Source organism: Xiphophorus maculatus, chromosome 16 (genome assembly GCF_002775205.1).
Source record: "Xiphophorus maculatus strain JP 163 A chromosome 16, X_maculatus-5.0-male, whole genome shotgun sequence".
In the NCBI taxonomy this organism is placed as follows: domain Eukaryota; kingdom Metazoa; phylum Chordata; class Actinopteri; order Cyprinodontiformes; family Poeciliidae; genus Xiphophorus; species Xiphophorus maculatus.
Window position 1 is genome coordinate 13,440,970 of NC_036458.1, and position 19,758 is coordinate 13,460,727.

The 19,758-nt window shown below is 40.3% G+C and overlaps 1 protein-coding gene across 5 annotated transcripts in view; it reads left to right on the forward strand.

Annotated features, from left to right (window-relative positions):
- cep112 (centrosomal protein 112) overlaps positions 1-19,758 on the forward strand; it is a 133,248-nt gene that overhangs the window by 48,651 nt on the left and 64,839 nt on the right. For all 5 annotated transcript variants that reach the window (XM_023348408.1, XM_023348411.1, XM_023348410.1 and 2 more), the window contains 3 exons: positions 9,496-9,631; positions 13,753-13,860; positions 19,185-19,367. In XM_023348408.1, the coding sequence (XP_023204176.1) occupies positions 9,496-9,631; positions 13,753-13,860; positions 19,185-19,367 (427 nt within the window). The remainder of the gene's footprint in view (positions 1-9,495; positions 9,632-13,752; positions 13,861-19,184; positions 19,368-19,758) is intronic.

The window sequence follows — 19,758 nt, forward strand, 5'->3', positions numbered from 1 at the left end:
AGGGTCAGTACAGCTTAATTCAGTAGCAGAAATAATCAAATAAGTAAAATCAATCATCTAGTCTATCTTTCCCTACTGCTGACACTGAAAACTAAAAAAAGGGAACCTTTGAGAGAGACGGACGGAGCCTGGCGCCTCGAACCCCAGACCTGGCACGACGACGAAGAAGGTGCTGCAGCAGGAGGAAGACGCCGATCGATGAAGGCCAGGATCTCCGCAGGTCTGATGATGAAGAAGGTGTTGCAGCAGGAGGAAGACGCCGATCGATGAAGGCCAGGATCTCCGCAGGTCTGATGATGAAGAAGGTGTTGCAGCAGGAGGAAGATGTTGATCAGCGAAGGCAGGAATCTCTGTAGGTCTGATGAGCTTCTTCTCCGCATGGATGGTGAGGTCACACAGGACTTGGTGCTGGCAGGAAGGAAGGCACCAGTTCTTCTTCTTTGTCTTTGCCTTTGTCTTCATCTTTGTCTTTGGGGTCTGAACCCAGCCGATGAGAGAAGTGCGATTTGAAGCCACAGGTTGTAGGGCTGACGGGTTGGTCCCCATGGCCGGACAGTCTTCGGCTCCGTGGCCCCGGCTCTTCTTCAGCTGCAGAGTTCTTTGTCCATCTCGATCTTGGCTCGAAGCTGCCCGGAGGATCCAACGAAAGGTTCCTCTTTTGCACTCACCTTTTATAGGGTTTCTTTGGCTAGCACTGTTGCTGGGCTTGTTTCATTGGCTGACTGCTCAGATGATTTCATATCCATCACTGTCTTACAGACATTATGTCCTGATGTCTGTGCTAATGTCTCAGAGTTGCTCAACCTCCTATGTCCATTGCCTGCACAACCTTTCACCTACTCTCTAAATAAGGCGTTGATCATCTCTGCTCTCCTGTTAGTTCCTTGCCTTTCACCTTTCACCTACTCTCTACCTCCAACATATCAGTGATGTTTAATTGCAGTTACACCTTTTACACCATTTCAAGTTCAATGTCAAAATCACATTTATATCACATTTATTTTCTTTAGCTTCTTTGATTTAGCATTCATTTATAATTTTATAACCATAACTTATATCACATTTATTTTCTTCAGCTTCTCTGATTTATCATTCATTTATGATTTTATAACCATAACTTATTAATTATACTTATTATAATCCTAATGTGAGTTATTACAGATGTTTTTCTGAAAAGAAACCAAGAATAATCCATGATTCTAATTATTTAATACTAAAGTTACAGTTACTTGTTTTTCTTGTAAGTGTTCCCACAAATGTAAGTGTAAATATTATTACAAGTAAACCAATATTAATATAAGTATTTTACTTTGAATCTTATCCAATTACTCAAAATGTTTAGATTTAATTCTTTAAACTTTCATGCTTTAAAATAAGAAATAGTCTCAGCTATTTTTATAAATCTGCAGGCTGGAAACTTACTTCCTCTTTTTCCAGGAAACCTGCGTTTCCTGTTTAATGACTCTCTCTGACTGACTATGATTTCTTATGATTAAATAGAGAAAAGTAGAATTAAAGCAAAGCTTGCATGAGACAAAAACAACACACACAACCAGATTTATTTTATTGACACTTAAGTCTACTGTTGGGCCTAGATGTCACTTGAGTGATTCATTTTAAAGATAACTTTATTTATTATTACTGTTAAACTAACTTTATTGACACTTAAGTCTACTGTTGGGCCTTGATGTCACTTGAGTGATTCATTTTAAAGATAACTTTATTTATTATTACTGTTAAACTAAAATCTCCAGCATGGGGAAGTGGGATGAGCTCGGATTTTCTTGACACCCCCTCCACGAGGTCAGACCTTTCACATGCTGGGAGTCCATCACCCTCCTGCAGTTCGCCGTCCTCATCCCCTGGAAAGAGAAGATGTTCGTCTGGGATGTGAAGATGCAGATTCTTCATCCTCAGTTGTCACAGAGGGCTCAGTGTAGTCATCAAAACTCCACTTCTCTTGACACCCCCTCCTTGGAGTTTTGATTTCCCCCATGAGGTGATGAATGTCGAAGAAAACTTGGATCGCTCTGATTCTTCTACAGGAACCTTCGCTGGATGAACTGTCAGTTCTTCAGGATGTGGGATGATTCTTTAGGGAAGATGGGCTGAGACAGAAGGCCTCAAACAAAAACAAAAAATTCTGGCTGTTCAGCAGAGCAAAGCAAAAAGCATAAGCATCATGACGCTTTATCCGTAATCATGATCCTTTTCCATTTTAATCCATCAGGTGGTGACAGGAGTTCTTCTTTAGCATAGTCCAATTTCTTCACGGCCCTCCCAGTCCAAAGCCTTGAAGTTGTTCTTTGAACGGCAACCTTCCCGTAATAGTGGCCAGTCTACTGTAGGATGGCATGGTGCTTGATTCTCTGGCCATCTTCTCGTAATGTTCTGGTTCGCTGTAGCTAAGAACTGGCTTGAGCACTGCTTCCTCATGGACCCCTTTCTTCATCAGTAGTACTGTGTTGAAGTTCAGTACTTGCTTTACAAAAACTCGGGCGTTGAATCTCAGCTTGATCACCGTAGTTGCAGGCCGATCTTGAGCTTTAATCCAAACTCTCTGCCCTGTTTTCAGTGACACTTCGAGCTGCAACTTCCCTTTTTCTTCTCTGAGCAAAAAGGAGAAGTGTCTTCGCCTCCCTGCTTTCTGTGACGTGAACGGAGTTCCTCTGCAGGGGAAGACCTGCTCTTCTAGCAGTTGTCACTGTGTCCATCAGCACCAAGAGGTACTTCTCACCTCTCTTTCCTGTTATCCCCATTGGCTCTGCTACATCCATGCAGACTGAACCCCATGGGACTGTGCTCTTGATGAACAAACCTTCCATCCGCTGCCCTGGGTGCCCTGCGTATCGACCACATACCTCAAAGTCACACAGCTGCATCGGATGGGCTGAAGGGACATCCAGCAGTCCTGCTTGCTCAGTTCTTCACGGGGGAGTAGCACGCCTGCATATTCGAGGGCCTTATGCACGCACCGTACTACCTGCTCCCCGTGCTACTCTAGGACCACCTGTCCTTAGGTGTTCTGTCCCACCTCGACACCGGCAGAGACAACCTTTCTTAGTGGCACGAAAGGTCATCATCTTTGCCCCTCCATAGGGCTTCTTCTCAGGTGTGCGCCTTGTCGCTGCACCTCAAGTTTCGGGCGGAGCCTCAGTTCTGCTTTCTTCTTCCACAAATCTTGATTTTCCTTTTCACCAGCTCCAGCAATCCTTCCAGTACTGCCGTTACTTCTCCGGCTTGAGCACTACCGGGAGCTTTTCCTTTCTGACGGCATCTCTCTTTGCCGTCTTGCTTCAGAATAAATCCCCAGTATGCCGACTGGTCGGACCCCTTTCTGGATCCATCGGTGTAGATTGTCCCTTCCAGTTGTCCTGGCTTCTCAGATGTCGCTTGCGGTCGTTTCTTACTGGTGGGTTGTGCTGGCCCAATTTCAAGCTCCGGGTCCAGCAGGATGTCTTTAACCATGTCTGCGTCTGTGTGATGATGTCAGCTGCTGGTGTTTGTTCCTCTGTTGCCGGATGTCTTCTCGATGGCTGCAGTGGAGGACGCGGTGTGCTTCCTCATCCATCGTCAGCTGATGATACTTTTCTGTGTTTCTTGTGCATGCTTGCAGGCTGGTCTTTTCTTTTCTTGTCAGCATTACATCACGAACCACTCCAGCAAGACTGAGCCAACTTTCCTTTGTCAGGGGTTGATGTTTCAGTTCCTCATTCTTGGAACCAACGTCCCCCCTTGCTTCAGGTCTGAGTCACAGTAGCTGTGTAGAAAGTTGATGCAGTTCTGTTGAGGTCTCCTCCTTTTCCAAACGATCTGGGCGGCCGGCTTCCTCCGGTTTCTTCCCCAGATTTTCCTCCTCGAAGTGATCATCCATCACTCCGTCTCTCTGCCGGTTCGAGTTGTCTATCCCCCAAAGCCTCTCTTTGCGCTCTCGAGCAGGGATGGGTCTAGACTATGTTGGCTACTAGCTTCACTGTCTGGATCCGGTCATTTATCCTCAGTAGAAGCTTTCCCTCACCTGTATGCCATACAGTTACTGCAAGGGTTGTGACTGACGGCCATATCAGTCACCATTAACTCTATTCCCTAAGAGTTAACAAACCAAGTGAGCTATTCAGATCCTCACATCTGTTTTTACTGACTTGGTATCTGGGCCCTCCTACTCCGCTAGTCTGGGCCCCACGTTGGGCGCCACTTGTTGTTGCGCAACACCCCCCCCCCTCCTTCCTGTCTCTACTCTCTCACTCTCTGCTTCCTCTTCTGAGAGGGGAGATGTGCTACCAGCTCTCCTTCTAACGGGTTAATTGAGTTTCCTAAATCTGCCGGGATTTACCCTGTCCAGAACTGAAGTAAACTCTGTTTAAGCTGGTTTCGAGAAACGATTCACCTGATTTTTAACGGCCTACATCCAGGTGTCTCACCCTTCTTCCCTCTGTGAATTAGCCAGACTGAGCAGCCTACAGCCAACTAGTTTCACAGAGCACACCTGTTAACGGTCGCTCGTTCTCTATTTTACAACTTGCATTTGTTATTGAACCAGGTAGGTTTTAGTGACTCGGGCGAGTCCCAAGGATGTTGTTTTAAATTTGGGCTACCAGCAACCTATAAAACATTTTCCCCCTCTTCCTCTCCAGAATCAAACATCACAGCTATTTTACAACCATCAAAGAACTTTAAGGTGACTCATTAACTGAATGTCCACAACATCTTTTAGATTTTCTTTATGCTAAATATTTTATTAGTAAGGCATTTTTGCAAGGGTCAGTACAGCTTAATTCAGTAGCAGAAATAATCAAATAAGTAAAATCAATCATCTAGTCTATCTTTCCCTACTGCTGACACTGAAAACTAAAAAAAGGGAACCTTTGAGAGAGACGGACGGAGCCTGGCGCCTCGAACCCCAGACCTGGCACGACGACGAAGAAGGTGCTGCAGCAGGAGGAAGACGCCGATCGATGAAGGCCAGGATCTCCGCAGGTCTGATGATGAAGAAGGTGTTGCAGCAGGAGGAAGACGCCGATCGATGAAGGCCAGGATCTCCGCAGGTCTGATGATGAAGAAGGTGTTGCAGCAGGAGGAAGATGTTGATCAGCGAAGGCAGGAATCTCTGTAGGTCTGATGAGCTTCTTCTCCGCATGGATGGTGAGGTCACACAGGACTTGGTGCTGGCAGGAAGGAAGGCACCAGTTCTTCTTCTTTGTCTTTGCCTTTGTCTTCATCTTTGTCTTTGGGGTCTGAACCCAGCCGATGAGAGAAGTGCGATTTGAAGCCACAGGTTGTAGGGCTGACGGGTTGGTCCCCATGGCCGGACAGTCTTCGGCTCCGTGGCCCCGGCTCTTCTTCAGCTGCAGAGTTCTTTGTCCATCTCGATCTTGGCTCGAAGCTGCCCGGAGGATCCAACGAAAGGTTCCTCTTTTGCACTCACCTTTTATAGGGTTTCTTTGGCTAGCACTGTTGCTGGGCTTGTTTCATTGGCTGACTGCTCAGATGATTTCATATCCATCACTGTCTTACAGACATTATGTCCTGATGTCTGTGCTAATGTCTCAGAGTTGCTCAACCTCCTATGTCCATTGCCTGCACAACCTTTCACCTACTCTCTAAATAAGGCGTTGATCATCTCTGCTCTCCTGTTAGTTCCTTGCCTTTCACCTTTCACCTACTCTCTACCTCCAACATATCAGTGATGTTTAATTGCAGTTACACCTTTTACACCATTTCAAGTTCAATGTCAAAATCACATTTATATCACATTTATTTTCTTTAGCTTCTTTGATTTAGCATTCATTTATAATTTTATAACCATAACTTATATCACATTTATTTTCTTCAGCTTCTCTGATTTATCATTCATTTATGATTTTATAACCATAACTTATTAATTATACTTATTATAATCCTAATGTGAGTTATTACAGATGTTTTTCTGAAAAGAAACCAAGAATAATCCATGATTCTAATTATTTAATACTAAAGTTACAGTTACTTGTTTTTCTTGTAAGTGTTCCCACAAATGTAAGTGTAAATATTATTACAAGTAAACCAATATTAATATAAGTATTTTACTTTGAATCTTATCCAATTACTCAAAATGTTTAGATTTAATTCTTTAAACTTTCATGCTTTAAAATAAGAAATAGTCTCAGCTATTTTTATAAATCTGCAGGCTGGAAACTTACTTCCTCTTTTTCCAGGAAACCTGCGTTTCCTGTTTAATGACTCTCTCTGACTGACTATGATTTCTTATGATTAAATAGAGAAAAGTAGAATTAAAGCAAAGCTTGCATGAGACAAAAACAACACACACAACCAGATTTATTTTATTGACACTTAAGTCTACTGTTGGGCCTAGATGTCACTTGAGTGATTCATTTTAAAGATAACTTTATTTATTATTACTGTTAAACTAACTTTATTGACACTTAAGTCTACTGTTGGGCCTTGATGTCACTTGAGTGATTCATTTTAAAGATAACTTTATTTATTATTACTGTTAAACTAAAATCTCCAGCATGGGGAAGTGGGATGAGCTCGGATTTTCTTGACAGCACACATAAAAGCTAAAGCGTTGCATGTCCCTACATAGTTTGAATGTTCCAGGACCTTGCAAAAGTATCCACACCCGTTAAAGTCTTCTATGTTTTCCCATCACAATCACAGTCTTACTTTACAATATAGTCTTCTAAAGGTTTCAGCCCCCTCAAGTCAATCCTTTGAAGACGCATCTTTCACAACAATTACAACTGCAAGTCTCTTGGGGTATGTTCAAAAATAGCTCAAGCTCTGTCAGATTGGATGGAGAGTGGCAGTGAGGATGAATTTTTAAGTCTTTCTGCAAATTCTTAATGGCTTTCAGGTCTGGGTTCACTATTCTTTGGTTGAACCATTCCCTTGTAGCCTCGGCTTTATGTATAGGGCTGTCCTGCTGGAAGATGCACCTCATCTTCGATTTTAAACCTTTTGCAGCTTCAAAGAAATGTACTTCTATTTTTAACTCCATCCGTTTTTGGATTGATGGTCACCTAATGGATGAAAAGTGTCCATACAGCATGATGCTGCCACTGCCATGTTTCACTGTAGAGGCAGTGTGTTCAGGTTGATGTGCAGTGTTACTTCTCCACCACACATGAGGAATTTTGAATTTTCTAAATCAATCAGGTTAGGAATTCCTTGCACTGGATTCCATACAGTGGGAAAAAAAGTTAAAACCGTCTAACATTTTCCTTTCACTTTATGATTCTGATTTACTTTTTGTTGATATATTACAAATTATATAAAAACCCAATAACATGTTGAAAAAGTGAACAAATTTAAGGGGCATGAATACACTCTGTACCTTACACATTCCATGAAAATACACACACACACTTGAAATTTCGTACCCTGCCTTTTTAATAGCTGTTCTTCTAAAGGGTTTAAATGGATCCCCCACTGGTCAGGATTCCTTCCCCGGTTGTTCAACTGTCCAGGGGGGAATAATTATCCACACCTTTTTAGAGCGCTCACTTACAAGAATAGGGAAGAAAGTGCACCGACACACAACCAGCACATGTTACGTCCTGTTCTTTATTTCACACTATGAAACAAAGAAAAGGAAGAATGCAAAACTGGTCATGCAGTGTTGTCTGTAACGCTGACATATTTTTGCATCAGAATGAGGATCTGTAGGATTGTAACTCCAGGGAGCCGGTCGTGCATCATATCTGTTGCTTTATTTTAGTAAAACTGGATTGAATAGGCTTACTTGCAAGTTTTTCCAGGAGTGGTGTGGCGGACATCTCAAATACAAAGTAGGCCAATTAATCGGCCACACATAATTTTCTGACATGCATGATCCAGTAGATGTGGTTTTTTTTACTGTCCAAGTGTGACTGAATGCACGAGTTCACCCTGCACTTTATGTGTGACAGTCATAAACTGTTTGATGTTCGTGTTGATTACAGGTTTCTAAAAATGTTTCGCCACCATTAATTTGATGCATATCACTTTGCATGAATTTGCAAGGAGCCGCACTTTAGGAGCACAGCAGAAAGGTTCAATATTTGAAGAAATTTAGGATAATTGAAGGGCTGGAATTGCCTATAGGTCTAGATGTGAGTATTTCAGCTCTGTGACTGACTGATCAGTCAAGGGTGCACTCTGCCATTTGCCCCGATGTCAGCTGGGGTAGAGTAAAAACTCGCCTTGCGCGACCCGTGGTGGGAGGGAGGGTGGATTTGTTTGAATGGATACAGAAATAAACCCCTTCATATCTACCTTCAACCTTCATACCTACCTCTGTCATCCATCCGCCTCGACATCCGCCCTATCCTCCACACACACACTCCTGTGTTGTTAAGCTTGACAGCTGTTCAGTTGCTTCTGTATATGATGTCGAGGCTGGGCATGCTGGCTGCACTCTGACAGGTCTTGGTACGGTGCTGTCCCCCTCAGTATGCCTGTCAATCCTCTTCTACTTGCTCCTCTGTGACCTGACATTTGGCAGCTATGATCACGAACCAGCATGGAGGACACACACAAATTTATAGCGCAGAATTGTAAGATAATTTAAAATCCATTTATTGCCTGTTAAGTTTACATTGAATTTATGTAAAACTTCAAATTAAACAAATAATGTAAATAAAGAAAATTTACAGTTAAGATTGTGTGCAACAAGGAATTTGACTTTTTAGCTTTGAAATTTTTATTTTGACACCACTAAATTAAATTCAGTTCCACCAGTTTGGTAAATCATATCAATTTTCAGTCTTTAGATGTGTAAAGCTGGTGGAGACGGGCTCCAAAAAGACTTGCCGCTGTAAACTCAACATCAGGTGGTTTTACAGAGCGTTGACTCAAATGGGTTTAATGCAGAAGCACTTTTCAGATTTCTATTAGAGAAAACAAATTATTAAAACATTTTCCTCTTTACAGAAGAAAGAAACTTCAGGATTTTTATGTTCTAAATGGACTGTAAGATTTCTCCCCGATGCCAGACGATAGAGGGGAGTCATGATAGACTGTTTTCCTAAACAGGATTGACTAAATACTGAAGTGGAAGCAGGTTGAGCCAGTAATTGGGATTATGTTTAGATAAGAGATTTCCTCTTCAGAATGTTATGTAAAAGCTTATCATAAAAACCTAAAAAGTCAGTGTTTGTTTAGTGTGATCATGGCCTCTAAATTTCCTAAAACGCATCACTTTGATGTTTTATATTAACACATTTAATTACTATATTGTCCATCAAAAATGAATAATAATCTCCCGTTCTACATATTTAACTGCATAATTAAGGTTTTTTTCAGAGTTCCTTAACATGAGAAGTGGATGCTACCCTCTGCAAAGACAACAGCCGATTGGAACACATTCAAATGTATGATAATTGATTGTACACTTTTGAGATCTGGAGTCGGCCTATTCTTCAGTTTACCATTTCTCTCTCCTCTTTTCTGCAGCTGATATTCTTTGCCTGGGTGAAGTGTATTCATTCCTTTGTTCTTGTGCTTGCTTTGAAGAGAGATGGAGAGCCAGCTGGACAGGGCGAAACAGAGCCAAAGACAGCAGATCCAGCAGGCCGATTTGGCACTGGAGCAGTTCAAGAAGCAGGTGGAGCTCAGCTCTGAGAAGGTCTACACTGACATGAAACTCCAGGTCGGACACATAAATATAATCCTCACCCTCAAATATAACTCGGATTTGTTCAGATGTGATTAGGTTTGGGCTTTTCGCCAGGAATGTTTGGAACAACGAAGGATGAATACATGGGAAATCAACCGCTTACGGTGCAGGATGTGGGACTGTTTCTGTTTTATAAGCAGAAACAGTCACAGTATGTGCATTGCATAATGAACTGTTGGTCTTTTGCCAGAAGAGTAATCAAAAGCACAGAGTAAACCTAAAAATCGTAACACAGAAAATTAACCTTGGTGGCTGAATCAATCCTCACACCAACTCGGATTGAAAGTAAGTGAGGTGAGTTGAGAAGAGGACACACTATGACAGAACCCAAATCTTTGGAAAATCTAGAGAGCACTTTTCTTCTCTCTTTTGGAAACTAAGTACTGCTCAGTAGGCCAAAACAGCATTTAACACATTAAAACGCTAGCAGAAAGATATCAATGGTTGTGGAAACTTAGATTTTCTTAATCTCTGGATTTAAGAATGAAAATAAATTCATTAAGTTTGATTAATTAATTACATAGAAATTTTTTATGAAATTAATTGCTTTTTTTGTATATAAAAGTTCAGGGCAGAACATTTGTATTCACTTGTTTCTGATATGCCGATAAATCTGACGCACATGTGACAACAGAGATGGACAACAAAGCTGCTTCTCTTTTCCCACAGGGGATTCATTTTTGCTTCAAAATCCAATCTGATGGGATGCAGGAAAAGACTATTGTTCTGTGCAAATTGTGGAAAAACGCCTGTTATAACCTATTCAAGCCTAAAATATCATCTCAGTATAAAACATCATCAAACAGCAGCAAACACAGACGTCCCCAAAGTTAACGTCACCAATCTTACTATATATATACTGTAGGTATATACAGTATATATGCATATATAAATATACAGTATGTGTGTGTGTGTATGTCTTTGTTGCTGAGCTCACATGGAAGAGCTTATTCATTATTATTCAATAATTATTCAATAATTTAGCTGCCAAAACAGTTTTTGAATTGAGCCCACTGCTTGTTAAAACCACATGGTTTTTGATTAAAATGAACAAACCGTGCAATTAACTTGATTAGGAATTTTAGGATTGCTAATACAATAAAAACGGAATATATTTTAAGGGTTTTCACACATCATCACTAGTTGAGCCAGTGAAATTTTTTTTAGTCTTCTTTTTGGCTTAATTATTTCACTCTGTGCGTTTATATATAAAAAAATTTCTGCAGTAAAATCATTAAACTCTCTTCACCTTTTAACTGCTTTACGCTCAAACAATCTATATGTAAGAGCCAAAACATAATCACCCTCGGGCCATTCGCTCTTCTTTGGTGAACTTGTACAAATAAAATCAAATAAAATTCTTCTCATTAAACTTTAATTTTTCCACTAACACTTAATGACCTCCCAGGTTGGAAGTGGGCAGGACACCGGGTGTTCGGGTTCCAGTAGGGAACGGACCACGCACAATAAGCAGTTACGCTAATTAGTCAGGCTGATGCCTTCCCATCAGAGGTCGGTGTTGCGTGGGCTGCTGTTTATTGGAAAAGTTTCCCAATCAATATGCACTCAGTGTACAACTGCTGATGCTGTCTACTGCTATAGGCATTTTTTTTGTTGTTCTTGTTGTTGAACAAGTCGCGCTATTTCTTGTGCGGTCCTAAATGTTTTAAATGTTCCGTGTTAAAGAGATTTGCAAGTTTTAGTTGCCGATTAGTGAAGTTTTTCACTTAATCGTTGCGTTTGGGGGCACTCTGGGCGTAGGAATATGAGAGACTGTGTGGGAGTCGAGTTTATGCTCGGAAATTTCTTGGCACATGAAACAACCTTTGTTTCCCCGAGACTTAATTTAAAGAAATTAATTATGTCATCTTTTATTTTCCTCTTATTTTGTAAAATCCTGCCCCACTTTAGGTACAAATATTATTGGATGGAGTTTTTTTCCCCTATAGGATTGCCTCAACATGAGTATTTTTAAATATTTGAACTGGGAGTCTTGGTTTCCTCTCCTCTTGAATGCAGTACTTTTCCTTCTTCCTCCTGCTTCTGCTGCTCTCATCCTTCCATCCTCGCGCTTGCTCCTTCTTTTCCCATTGAGCCCCTGGCATCCCGATCTTCAATCTGACTTTATCCTCAGCCCACATCAAAGCCGTGGGAGCGTAGAGCAGTCTCCTCTGCATCCCTGTCATCTTCTCTCCCTCTTTCGCTCTTTCCTCCTCTTCCGCCTCCCCTCCCTGCTTGTGCATCTTCCTGCTAAGGCTTTAATGTTGTGGAAAGTACTTCAAAAGAAGTTTTTTACTATTTTCTCATCCTCTCGTCATTCCTTTCATCGTCCTTCGCCGTTTCTCTTTTTACAGATGGTGTGATATCTAAATGGATTATCTGCGTCACTCCTTTCTTTCTCTATTTAAAAAAATCAACTTCTTCCATTCAGACTGCAGTTAAAGCGAAGATCCTGCCCTATTTTGGTTTGAAAAGAGGAAGAAGCAGCATTGCTGTATAGAATGAAATCTGTGTTGCGTGGAGAGTTCAAAGAGGTTTTAGGATTCTAAACAGATTAATAAAGAACACATTCAGGATTTCGTTTGTCTTACAAGCAGCACCGTTGAGATGTTTCTGTAAATTACAGCTTCTGTTTTTATTTTTCATCACTTGTACAAAGAACGAAAATAGTTGGCTGTGAGGACGGTAAGAAAAAAGGAGATGATTGTGTTTAATATCTCCTCATACACAAAGATTGCAATCTGACACTATATTTGGACTAGCTTATATTTGTTTCACATTGAATGAATATGTTAATATCATTTGTAGCAGGATTAAACTGCATTTAACTAGATTACTATTCATAAGTCACTCTGATTACTCCTTAACATTTAACCTTACTACTACATACTACATTACTATTACATTTTAGAAAGAAGTATGCTTTAGAATTCATTGAGAAACAGTGCAAAAAAAAAATTTTCACTGAAAAGATGTACAGATTGATGGAGAACATCAGTGAAATTATGAATCTGATCTACAGTTAGCTAATATCTTAAAAAATAGAAAAAAAGATTAAGAAAGCAGAAACAAATCTTAGCTTTATAGGAAAAAGGTGAAAATTTAATAAATTGAAAATGAGTATCATATCTAAATATTACTATCGAAACTTTAAAAAGGAATAAAAATCTAGGATCTATTATTAGCTTATATGGTTCTAAGTAACAAGATGTTTTAAGTCCTCAGAGCCGCCTTTTTTATTTAAACATGTTAAAACTTTATATGTTTTCATATAAACAGAACCAATAGAATCAATAATCACTAGCAGTTATCTAAAACTGAGTAAAAACAGTTTTAAGCAAAAATACAACACCAAGCATAGAAACCTAAAAACTATCAGAGGCTTGCTGATTTTCTCAGTTACTGAAAAGAGAGATTCTGTGACCTAATTCTAGTTCTTATATCCAACTTTAAACTTTAAGGGTAAATTTAGGAAAGAAAATGCTTTCAGGCTTCAGAAACATTCTGAAGATTTTCAACTTCAGAATAACCTGACAACTTCCTCAGCAGGTTCAGCTAGATCCGAATCAAGACTCCTGGCCGTTTTTAGCTTGTTAATTTGTTTAGATAGTAGTCTTCTGAATATTTTCTATTAAAAACATCCCTATTTTATAATAGGTGTACAAATTAGTTCAAGTTTGTTTTTCTTTATTAATCTTTAAGTTTTTTTGTTTCTTTTGTGTTAAATCAAGTTGAGAAAACAATAACTAAGATTCTTGATTCTGTTGTTGATTAGTTGTTGACATTTTATAAAAAAAAAAAAATTTTCTCAGTACGTCTGAAGAAATAAGATTTAGAACTTCATCTTTTGAGTGACATGCAGACTGGATAAGGAAATGTTAGGATTCAATATTCACATAGATTTTTTGTGGAGTTATGAGATTAAGCAATTTATGAATATTAATGAACTTAAACGTTATTTAACTCTGCTACATATTAGTCAAAGTGAATGTCACATGTTTTTCAATATTGTGAATTGTAGAAGATTTCATCCTCACAGGTTTAAAAAATCTTGAAGTTTGTCATCTTGTTGTTTCTTCTTGTTTCACCACCAGATGGAGAAGGTAGAGGAGGACTTGATCCGCTCCAAAACCCTAAGGGAGAGCCAGGCCAAGGAGTTCTCTCTACATCTTGATGCACTGAGACAGAAATACGAGCAGCAGGTTTGTATGAGGCTGGAACTCTGTGTTCTTCCTGCTTTTGTTCCAAATAGTAACGTGTTGTGAGTGAAAGCTTAGCCCGTCAGAGCTGACATCTATTAGGAATACTTTGCTGTTTCCTATCTGTTCTGCCGGATATTTCTCATGTTAAAGGACACGCTTTACATTACTCTTTGATTCCAACCCAAAAAATATTTTTATCATGGCCTTTTGAACACTAATGCGGGCTGCATGGTTCATTTGTCATTTTATCTCTTTGGGTCGTTTTCAATTTAGAGTCAAGATAACATTTTAAAACACACTGGCTGATGGAGAAACATTATATTTAATTAAACCATAGGATTGAATGTTATTTCACAAAGCTGAATTAATTATTTAAGCCATGAAGAACACTTGAGACTGATTTGACATTTTCACGTACATGCTGAAAATGCCAGAAAAAACTGGGGCTTGACGAACATGTCTGGATAAGGATTAGAGTTTGTCTTGCCTCCACATTTAGTGCAGGGGATGGTAGGGGAAATAAGAAAATCAAAACAAAAATAGAAGCACAAATAGAGATTTTTTTTTATTAGACAAATAGTTCTGGCTGGTTTGATGTGAAACAGAGAATAAAAGTGTGGAAAATAACCCCACGTGTGCTGTTGAGTACAGTGGAAGATCTGTGATGCTGTGGGCCTGTATCTCTCCTAACGGCCCCTAATGATGATAGCATCATGAACTCTTAAAGATGCCATTAGAGTTTACTTTAAAATTCTGAAGATCTCTGCCAGAACATTTGATTTTTCAGCTTGTTAATGTGTCAAATTAACACGGGAACGGTTCACCTGATTCAGTAATCACCTTTATTACATTGTCATGAAAAATGTTAATTGTTGCATGTTTTTTTTCTCCTTACTAAATAAATTGACTCAAATTAAAGTTTCAATTTTTGAATGTGAGATTATGCAATTGCAATAAACGGCACAGAGTGCTGCATTTGAATTTACTGGTCTCATTCCATAACACAATTATTGTTAAGTTTAAAAAGAAACAATAATAATGGGCTTGCATTGCCCCATGTTGACATGCACAGTGTGACCATGTGACACACCATAAGGGTGCGCCACTAACTGCTGTAACGTCTCCATTTCCCTTCCGTATCCAGAGCGTGATTGCTTCCCAAGCACCAAACTGGCACCAAACCTGTGCGTTAATAAGCATGCTAACTCTCATTTTTTGGCTAGATGGAGTTTACGCTGCGTGTAATTTGCGGTAGATTGATGTGAATGAAGGGGTATGAGGCCAGTGTTACTTCCAAGGAGAGGGGAAACCATTTCCTTACTAACATGCACCACGGCTGAACAGCTGTGTTGAATTGCGTTAACCATTTCTTAGAAAAAGAAGAAAACAAAAATCTTTTAACACTGGAGTGTTGGTGGAAAATAAACATATTTTAACTGATGTCAAACAATGCAGGTTAAGTTGCCTACAAGTAAATATTGTTTCCCCCAAACTCTGATTTGCTGCAACAAAGTAATGATTTTCAAGTTGTATTTATATGATGATCATCGTCTGCTGAGGAGGTGAAGCTGGGATGGCCAAAACGTGGTGATCTGGAACGCTTTTCTCTATAAGATGAAAACACAGACGATTGATTTAGCTGTCTGATGAGAGGTTTTTCACATCAGTCAATGGAAATGCATTTGAATGGACAGGAAGACTGTTTTATTATTTATGAATGCTATTTCATGTTCAATTTTTGACACTTTCTTTGTGAGCTCCCAGTCTCTCAGGCCTGCATGTGTGTGTTGTTGCTTCCGCTCTAGAAAGATTGGTGTCACAAGATTGAAGGGGTCATGGTGCTGGAGTCCGTTCGGAGAAGCAAATTCCCTCCAGGGCGGCTTTAGTGATACTTGCAAGTGGAGAAATAGATCAGAGGGGAGCTGTTGGCCAGCTGACCCTCCACGCTGTCAGGCACGGTTTCTGGATCTAGCTTAAATTCAGAGCGGTCTTATAGCTGGTTTGGAGTCGAGAGCTTAACACTTGTGGGAAATGCTTTACAGCTTTACTCTTCATGTGTCAGACTAGCGCATTAAATGAAGAAGAAATCTAGTTTATAGACGTATAAGTATATAAGTAGACAGAGCATGTCTCTATTCACTCTCTCTGGAACTCTCTGTCCATCAAAAACCCTACAATGAAGAGAAGACGGTTGCCTTTTTTCCATTTCAGAATTTAGCTCCAGCCATTTTTCCGCTCGAGACCAGTCTTGTCAGTCCTCTTCAGAGCAGAAGTAGCCCTTTTACCTCACTGTCCAATCTCAATTTGGACCACATAATTCTCTGGAGCTCCAAATTGTGCCCTAACTGACTCACTGTTTCCTAGAAAACTGCCACGCTGGTCCCTTTAAGAACCGCAGCATCCTGTACTGCATGCATCTCATGCGTAATGTCACATCCAGGCTCCTTTTAGGGAATGCTCTCTGTTTGCTTCTCTCCTCTAATTGTTGATTTCACATTATATCAATGTTGCCCATTTCTGTTATCCAGAACACCCATGTTATGAAGTCTATCAATCTCTGTCAATTGATAAAGATTGTTTGATAGAGTTCCTCCAACATAAATCTAATGATTTCTGTGAGGCAGCATATTCTGCATGGATTTGGAGGTGTTTCATGTCTGAATGAGTTGTTAGTAGAGGTGATACATTTTATCTGTTGGGTTTTCTATAGTATCAACATTACCAGTAGCACCATAAAAAAGATGATCTTCATATTTTAGCTTCATTGTTATTTCTTCATTTTTAAGCCAGTTTTGGATTTAAAAAATCCCGAAGCATAATATATGTTTTAATAGTGTTTATTTTATTTGAAGGAATAAAAGGCAAAAAAAATGTGCCATATCCAACAGACTGTCAGAATACACTTTCACTTATAAACCTCTTAGTATTGACCTTTCTCTCAGGACGTTTGGCAAAACTAGAGTGCCAGTCAGAAGTTTATGTGAACTCATCATGGCTGGGTCGCTGTTTTCTGGAAGAGTCTGGAATTGGATTTCACCTTTTTTTGTGTCACAATAAGTAAGGAAAAACGTTTGCATTTCCAGACTTAATTTCATGTTTTTTGTCTAAATGTTCTCCTTCCTTCTTTTCTTCTTTGAGTATTTATGAGCATTTGTCTTTAATTTTGTCCTCACTCTTTAATGCTCCTTTTCTTTACTTCCGCTCTTCCTTTTGCTATGACTTCTATCCCTCTTTTTGTCTTCTCTTCCTTCTATCCTTCGTATCTTCTTGGTGTCCTGCATTTGTTAATTTATTGCATCATTTGTAATTTCTTCTTTACGTCTTCCTCTTTCCCTCCCTTCATTTTGTGCCCTACCTCCTCCTTATCTGTTTCCTTTCTTGTCCTGATTTATTTTCTTTCTTTTCTTCCTTCTGTTTTTTCCATAATTTTTTAGATCCTTTTGTTCCTTCTTTGTGTTGTACTTCCCTTCGAACTGTGCACTTCTACCCACTGCCCTGTCTTTCTTTTTTCTTTCATTTCTGATCCTGCAGGTATTATGTGCTAACACTGCCAACAACACATGTCTGACATTAATTTATTATGAATGTTTGTATAGAGTTTTGAAATGATAATCTAAAATGCATAAAAATCCTTTTTGGGGTAATGAGTTGAATGTTGTTGGTTTTTAGCTGTTTGTCTTAACTGTTTTTTTTTTTGGTCGATTGACATTATGATTTACAAGTCAACTTGGGTGATTTCAAAAAAGAAAGAATTGAGTGCACAAGTTTCTACTTCTAGTGTAGTTCTGGCTGAATATTCTAGTCCTTGTTGCCAAAAATGGTAGAATCCATTTAAATTAGTACGCTGGCACAGACTCTTCCTTTTCAGCAAAAGTCCACACATTTTCTACAGGGCTGAATTCTGGGCCACTCCAGAAGCTCAATATTTTTTTGCTGTGTGTGTTTGAGATTATTAAGTTGTCAATTTTGGGCAAAGTTTGTGAATTTTGAGATGATTGAATGCAAACCTCTGACAGTCGTTGTGCAGCAAAACCAGAAGAATAAATCTTTGGATGCCTAAATGAGCATTTATATGGCCATCCCTACTTTTTAAAGTTGGAATCCAGCTTCCTGGAGATATTTCCTCATTCATCGCCCACTCTGAATAGTGCTTGGTGTTCACAGCCAGTGCCATGTACAGAGCAGACATCGGGCACAGAGACTGTCGATCTTCGCTCCTCTGGTTGGCCAGGTAGGGTGCCGTCATGCACAATGTGTGCGGATTAGCTTCAAAGCAGGGAGGCTAGTGGGCCCCGGGCCCCTGCTGTCCTTTCAGGGCTCGGGCTGGACCAGAGCGGCAGGACGATGTGGGGGTTGCTTCTCCCTCACTCCACCACAGGGGAGTGGGAACAGAGTCTGGGAAAGGCTTGGGAGCTTCACCGGCCCGGCCTTCACATCCCAGCAGGTGACTCCTCTTACAGCTCAGCTAGAAAACGGACTTGCTTCAACTGACAGGATGATTAAACCCTGAAAAATTAAAGCTTTTGGTCCCATTAGAAGCATTTTCCTCTATGACACTGTGACGTTATGGATTTAATTTTTTACCAGACTTAAATCTTTGGGATATTTATGTTTAAACTATTCCATTTATAATATTTTCATAAATATTTTCTCTTGAATGTTGGATTTCACCCTCAAGGTGGATAAACTTTAAATATCCACACAAATATTATCTTTTAAACTTTGAAATTGAAACTGTCACAGAGGGACTGTCAAGAATCATTAAGCGTCTTCCTCTCAAACTTTCGTACTTTTTCGGATTATAATAATCATCATATTCTTCGCCTAAGCCGATTTTCACATTCTGTCAAGCGCATAGCATGGGGCATGGTGGTTACTGCCGCCAGATGGCTAACCCCTACCAGCTTTCTTACATAGCAGAAACCGGCGACCCTTTCATATGCCGACCTCAGAATGAGACGAATGAGACCAGCCACAAGGGAGAGACTTGGACATTAAGGGCCAGTCCCTACAATTAGCAGTGGGAGGTTTGAGGGTTGGGGGTGTGGGGAGCAGGATAGATGTAAACACGTCACATTATGTTTTCGTGTCTGGCGATGTGAGGATGCACAAAAACTTTCCGCTTTCTTTTAAAAAAAATTTTTTTCTACCACATCCCTTCTAATCTTGCTTAATTAGCCCGGCACTCTGGTTGGATGAAAGTGTTGGTGGAAACGGGACGATGAAGATAAAGAAAAACGTACATGGACAAGTTGTCATGACGACAAGGTTTGGAGCGCGTGTGTTGGCTGATGAAGTCTCTTTTTGCCTGCTTGTCCAATCAGATGGCTGAGCAGCACGCACAGCACGAGCAGGAGAGGACGCGGCTACAGCAGCAACACAGCGCGGAAAAGGACAACCTGGTCCAAGAGCACCAGCGGGAGGCGAGCAGCCTGGAGAGGCAGGCCAGGGCCACCCTGCAACAGCACCAGCAGCACGCCCAGGAGTGGAGGAAGCATGATGCCCAGGTAGGGGGTCTCGACAGATCAACCTTCACAGATGCAGACACACACACACATCAACACATGCTGACCCGCCGCTCTCCCGTGGATAACCGTTTCGCTTTTCGCCCATTGACGTTGTCCTGGGGTTTCAAAAGCACAGCGGGTTGAGACACTTTTTAACTTGAAGCAAGGCACGTTCTTACTCTGGGTGTGAATAATTTTTCTGATTGCTGCGTATTTCATGCGCAAATTTTAAATATGGATGTGCCAACAGAAAAATACTTATAAATGATGGCGAGCTTTGGTAAAAATACAGAGAAAACTAAAGGAAACAAGGCAAACTAAGGAAACGCTAGAAATCTAAGTTTCGATGTTAGTTTCTAATTGTTTAATTACCAAAGCAAGTTTCTAGAAG